General features: G+C 37.7%; 1 protein-coding gene across 1 annotated transcript; it reads left to right on the forward strand.

The window, feature by feature from the left end:
* The first annotated feature begins 1,271 nt into the window (after nucleotides 1-1,271).
* Nucleotides 1,272-4,086, forward strand: LOC143590450 (uncharacterized protein At4g19900-like). Its single transcript, XM_077070928.1, has 5 exons — nucleotides 1,272-2,424; nucleotides 2,511-2,660; nucleotides 2,754-2,888; nucleotides 3,522-3,716; nucleotides 3,794-4,086. Exons 1-5 carry the CDS (start codon nucleotides 1,277-1,279, stop codon nucleotides 3,978-3,980), a joined length of 1,815 nt encoding a protein of 604 aa, XP_076927043.1. The 5' UTR covers nucleotides 1,272-1,276; the 3' UTR covers nucleotides 3,981-4,086.
* The last annotated feature ends 1,914 nt before the right edge of the window (nucleotides 4,087-6,000 follow it).

A 6,000-nucleotide genomic window follows, 5' to 3' on the forward strand; every position in this document is an offset into this window, starting at 1 on the left:
TTTCACCCGACGCAATAATATATTAAATATTATTTTAGAAATTTCGGGATGTTACAGATAGTGGAGTTGAAGAATGCAGTTGTGGCGACAATCAGTAAATTGATTATTGTTGCAAGTCCAAATTCATTTGATAATTTTTATTTTTTTTTTAGTTTCAGTTCTTTTTAGCGAATTTAAAATACTTTTTAATAAAATAAAGTTGCTATCTTTATCCAAACTTATCTTTTTCTTATAAAGGGATTTTTTTTACATATGCAAGAAATCTATCACTTGTGGTCTAATGACAGAAGGTTTGGGTTCTTTGTGGACTTAAAGTTTGATCCTCACTTATCACTTTTTGATGTCTGGTTTCCTGGACAGCATAATGATTATCAAGTGGCAATCAGTGGTATGGTTTTCTGGGATAACGACCAAGCCAAACTCTGAAGTTAGTGTGGACCCAATTAAAACATTATAGTCCGACCAAAGTGTAGCAACAAGCTTCTCCAAAGACCCGGTTAAAACAATATACTCTGGACAAATTAATGCAACGGGGCTCTCCAAATTTAAGAAGCACAATAGCCTAAATAAGTTGTCCGTTAAAAAAAAAGTTGCATATGTAAACTCAAGGAAATTTAGGGTGTGTTTGGGATTCCTTATTTAAGGTGAAAAGAACTTTTTGTGATAAGTAGAAAAGGTATTGTGACTATTTGATAAGGAGTTTTAAAAAAAGTGTTTAGTTTAACTTATTGATGTAAAATGATCAAAAAGGACATTTTTATACAAAACATTGCACGAAAGAAAGAAAGAAATGAATGAATGGAAACCTCTAGATGTTGTGCAGCTTCAGAACTCAAACCAACGGTAGCTGCAGCCAAGCCGATCAAGCCTCCCTAAAAACAAGAAGAAGATGAAATGAAAATGAATGAATTAGATATGAAATGAATGAGAGTATTGTTATTTATATTATACCTTTCGGTGATTGGCTTGAGGAGAGTAAGTATACTCATGAGTGAGCAAATGAATGACAGCAGTAATCTTATCATGATCATCCGCAGCTGTCAATTGCTTGACAATTCCTTCTACCTAAACACACATCCAAAACCCTAAGTATAAGTCGAAATCTAAACAATTAAAATATTATTATTAAATAATAAATAAACCTCTAAGGCTGCATTCTTCCGCTTCTTATAACTTATAACTTATATAAGTCATAAGGAGGTAAAATAAGGAATCCAAACACCCAGAAAACCAGTTTCTTTTGTTTCAGACAGAATGCAGCAGCAGTCCACCCAAAATGCTAAAGAAACTCCGGTCCCGGCGGCAACCACGTTACAGCACCCACATCTGCGCCTTGATCGCCGCCGTCCTCCTCCTCCTCTCCGTCTCCATCCTCTATCTCCGCCTGACCTCCGACCGCCACACCACCCACCACCACTCCGACCAACTCACCTTCGATCCTCTCCTAGAAGAAGCCGACCCCGAAGACCGCAACTCCTCAGACGACCGGATCGACATCCTAGACGACAACCCACCCGACGAAGACCCAAATCAGTACAATGATGATGATGATGTTGAAGACGCCACCGGAACAGATCAAATTAACGTTTCAAAATATTATTTTGATCATGTACAGGGTGTGATCCGTCGGGTGTTCGATAAGCGGTCCATTGATCAGTGGGAGGATTATTCGGGTTTCGATTCCAATTCCGAGACTGGGTTTCATAATAATATTAATTTAGGGTTTGGTTCAGATGATGTTGTGTTGGATTATAATGTTAGGGCTAAGTTGGTTCAAGTGAAGGGTGTTGAGGATGCGCTTTTGTTGACGGTTGGGAATCGGGTTTCGCCCTTGAAGGAAGGCTGGGGGGATTGGTTCGAGAAGAAGAGTGATTTCTTAAGGCGCGATCGGATGTTTAAGTCCAATCTGGAGCTGCTGAATCCTTTGAGTAATCCGTTGCTGCTGAATCCTTTGAGTAATTCTACCGGCCTTACGAAAGCGGATAGAATGATGCAAAAGCGGATTATTAATGATTTCAAGAAAGTCCCTTTTATTGGTAACGATAACCCGGTGTCAAAATCGAAGCTTGAGAGTGTTCGTGAGGAGGATATTAAGAGTGAGACCAAGATTGCAGAGCGAAGAACATTGGACAAAGATGAGATAAAGACTGAGTTTTCAGGTCAGATTTATGCGGATGGGAAAAGATGGGGTTACTTTCCGGGTTTGCATCCTCGGTTAACGTTTTCGAATTTCATGGATGCTTTCTTTAGAAAAGGGAAGTGCTCGATTAGAGTTTTTATGGTGTGGAACTCGCCTCCATGGATGTTTAGTGTGCGCCACCAGCGGGGTCTTGAAAGTCTGTTGTTCCATCATCCGGATGCGTGTGTTGTGGTCTTTTCTGAAACTTTGGAGCTCAATTTCTTTGATGGTTTTGTGAAAGACGGGTAATTTCTCACTTCATATCAGTGATTTTGAATTTTTGATCATAACATTTATATATTAAATTATTAAAGTTTAAGTTGTTTTGTAGTTTCAAGGTTGCGGTTGCCATGCCAAATCTTGATGAGTTGTTGAAAGATACACCGACTCTTGAATTTGCTTCGGTTTGGTTTGAATGGAGGAAGACCAAGTATTATTCTACTCATTATAGTGAGCTTATTCGTTTGGCTGTTCTTTACAAGTAAGCAAATTTTGATGGTTCTAATTGAATAATGGTTTTTTCACTTAAGTTCTTTAGTATGCATAGTTACTAGAGTTTGTTTGTTGTAAGCAGATATGGTGGGATTTATCTTGATTCTGATGTTATAGTGATGAAACCGCTTTATTCTCTGACTAATATGGTGGGCTTAGAGGATGAATCATCTGCAAGTGATATAAATGGAGCTGTGATGGCATTTAGAAAGCACAGGTAACATAACTAGCATCTGCGTCTGCAACTTTTGGTTATTCTTGTTTCTACTGCCCTACTGGGGTGTGCGTGGGTCGGTTTTGCACTAAAACCGAACCAAAAACCGCAAATCTGGTTTTGGGGTTTTCGAAAACCGTTTGCCTTTGGTCTTTTTAGTTTTCAAAGCGGGTTAGGTTTTGGTTTTTCAATTATGCCATTTAGGCTTGAAATATTTGGGTCAATAAAAGGCTTAAAATAATAAGTTTGGGCCTATTGATTATTACACATTTCAGGGGCTACAACATCTATTATTTCTTTTATAAATACTTAATATTCAAAAATAAAAATCATAAACCTAAATGCAATAGCAAAAGTTGGTTTATTCGGTTTTTACGGGTTTGGTTAGGTTATAAAAGTCGGTTTGGTTTTTCAGTTTACTTACGGGACTTGAAAAACCAAAACTGAACTGGAAATTCGGGTTTTGAAGCATAAAACCAAACTTTCAGTTTTGGGTAGGGTTTGATTATATTGGTTTTTTCAGTTACAGGGCAGTTACTTCGGTTTTATGCGCACTCCTAGTTTCTGCATAAACTAAACAGCTCAAACTTGTTGAATATGTTGTGCATTTTATAAGGTTTTAATAATTTTGCACAGCCCGTTTATAATGGAGTGCTTAAAGGAGTTTTATGCGAGTTATGATGATACAAACTTAAGGTGGAATGGGGCTGATCTTTTGACTCGTGTTGGAAGTAAGTTTCTGCATGGAGAAAACGGGTTCAAGAATCAGATGGAACTGAAGCTGCAGCCCTTCTTTGCTTTCTTCCCAATAAGTCGCAAGAATATCACACGGTATGATGTATGAACAACTCGCACTTGAATTCTTTTTTATGTTCATTTTACTAATACCTATATTTTTATCAAAATAGATATTTCACCCAACCTTCAACGGATGCTGAAAAAGCGGAAAAAGATGCTCTATATCAAAAAATTGTTGGTGAGGCGTTAGTATTTCATTTCTGGAATAGCCTAACATCGGGTCTGGTTCCTGAGCCCGAGAGCCTAGCAGCCAGACTTATTGACCAACATTGTATCCGTTGTTCTGATATGTTGTAAATTTTGTATCGCATATGAGTTATACACAACTTGTATATTTGTGGTAAAGGCATGTGAGAGTTGATGATCTTGTTAGCTGCACATATAATTGAATTTAGGCAATTAAGCCAGTTTTAGTTGAATGAGTGTATGTTGGCTTATACAGTTTCCGATTTATTATAATTGGATAAATAACTTTAATGAGGTATGCATATTGCGCCTGGACGATAATCATGTAATCGGCACTGAGCCCCCCAAATGCAGATATTTTATGATCATGGTCTCTTTTTTGTTCTGAGAGATAATCTCCGAGAATGAGATTTCGTAATTTGCAAGCCTTTTAAGTGTACTTGTTTCAAAGTCGAAACCACACAAAAGTGAGAGGAGATTTCATCATCGTCATAGTGTTTACCGTGTCCCAGTAAGTGTATAAGCGACACAACAGCAGCTTGGTTCTGGGATATGTGGACTTTCACAATATCTAAATGCCTGTAAAAGAGTATTTCATACCTGTCTGGTACAAGATTATAATTGTACTCTATATATTGAGACAGTACTGAACTGTAACAGCGTAGTCTGTATATAATTGTACTCTATATATAGACCACTTAAAAGCCTATTTGACACAGTACAATAATATACAAACAATACACAAGCATTCTCTGGCTTATCTCCATGTCGCCGCCACTTCTTACAACACTGATATAAGCTTCACAAGATCAACTTATAAAATATCAAAAAGGGACAGCTGATTTACATAAATTATATGAGCAATAGAAGTCAATAAAACCAAGCAAAAGAAGCAAATTTTGTCAAATCAAATATAAGTTTTCAGATTCCAACATCAGAGACTGAGCTTTAACCCAAAAATGCCCAGCTCAATGTAAATACAACTTTCATAACTTTTTCTTACAATTCAGAATACCAATATGTAGTATGCAAGCAGGTTAGTTTTTCTCTTTCCTAGTAATACTATAAAGCAGCTCCCAAAATGTGTAACCCTTTGCATCCAAAACGCCATCTTTATATGCTAGCTATACGCGATACTTGAAGATCACCACTCAATCCAACCACAGTTATTTTTGGTCATCCTTTGGCTCGGTCCCTTTCACAAAGACACCCGACAGTAACTGGCTTCCTGCATTTCCATCTCGTTCATTACATCTATTTTGGCTTCCAAGTACAGCTTTGGTTAAATTGCTGTCATCTTTTTGCCTTTCAAGTACAGCTTTTGTTAAACTGTTATCTTTTTGGCTTTCATGTACAACTTTTGTTGAGCTGTTGTCATCTTTGGGAGATAAGCTTTCATCACAAGTTGGCAGCATATTTAAATCAATGTGTTTGATTGAAACATCAACTTTCTTTGAGCTTTCAACATTTGCTTTTGTTAAGATACTGTCAGCAGGTGTATTTTCATGACAAGTTGGCACCATGGATTTGATGATGTAATCAACCTTCTCTGAGCTATCAAGAACTACATCTGCGTTATCATTTGTATTTTCATGACAAGATGGCACCATGGATTTGGTGATGCAATCAGCCTTCTCTGAGCTTTCAAGAACTACATCCATGTTATCATTTGCAGAATGTGTATTTCCGTGACAAGCTGGCGCCATAAATTTGGTGATGTCATCAACCTTCTTTGAGCTTTCGAGAACAACATCCACGTTATCATTTGCAGATAGTGCATTTTCATGAAAAGTTGGTACCATGGATTTGATGATGTCATCAACCTTCTCTGAGCTTTCAAGAACTACATCCACATTATCATTTGCAGGAAGTGTATTTTCTTGAGCAATGACACTGTCGGGAACAGCATTCTTTTCAACAAAAGCAGGCCTAACTAGTTTTCGACGCTTACGTGGCATACCCATTAACTCTGCATTCGCAATGGGCCCCACATCTGACGTGGCACCTACCAAGCATTCAGAATTCTCTTTAAATGCACCATCAGCTTTCTTGTTTGATTTCTTACGACGCTTGAAGTCCACGAGTCTGGTTTCTTGAAATACCGATTCACCTTCAACTTCTTCATCCGCCA

This window comes from Bidens hawaiensis, unplaced genomic scaffold (assembly GCF_021521415.1).
Source record: "Bidens hawaiensis isolate Kalapana, Puna unplaced genomic scaffold, B.hawaiensis_p1.1 tig00038593_1, whole genome shotgun sequence".
Lineage (NCBI taxonomy): Eukaryota > Viridiplantae > Streptophyta > Magnoliopsida > Asterales > Asteraceae > Bidens > Bidens hawaiensis.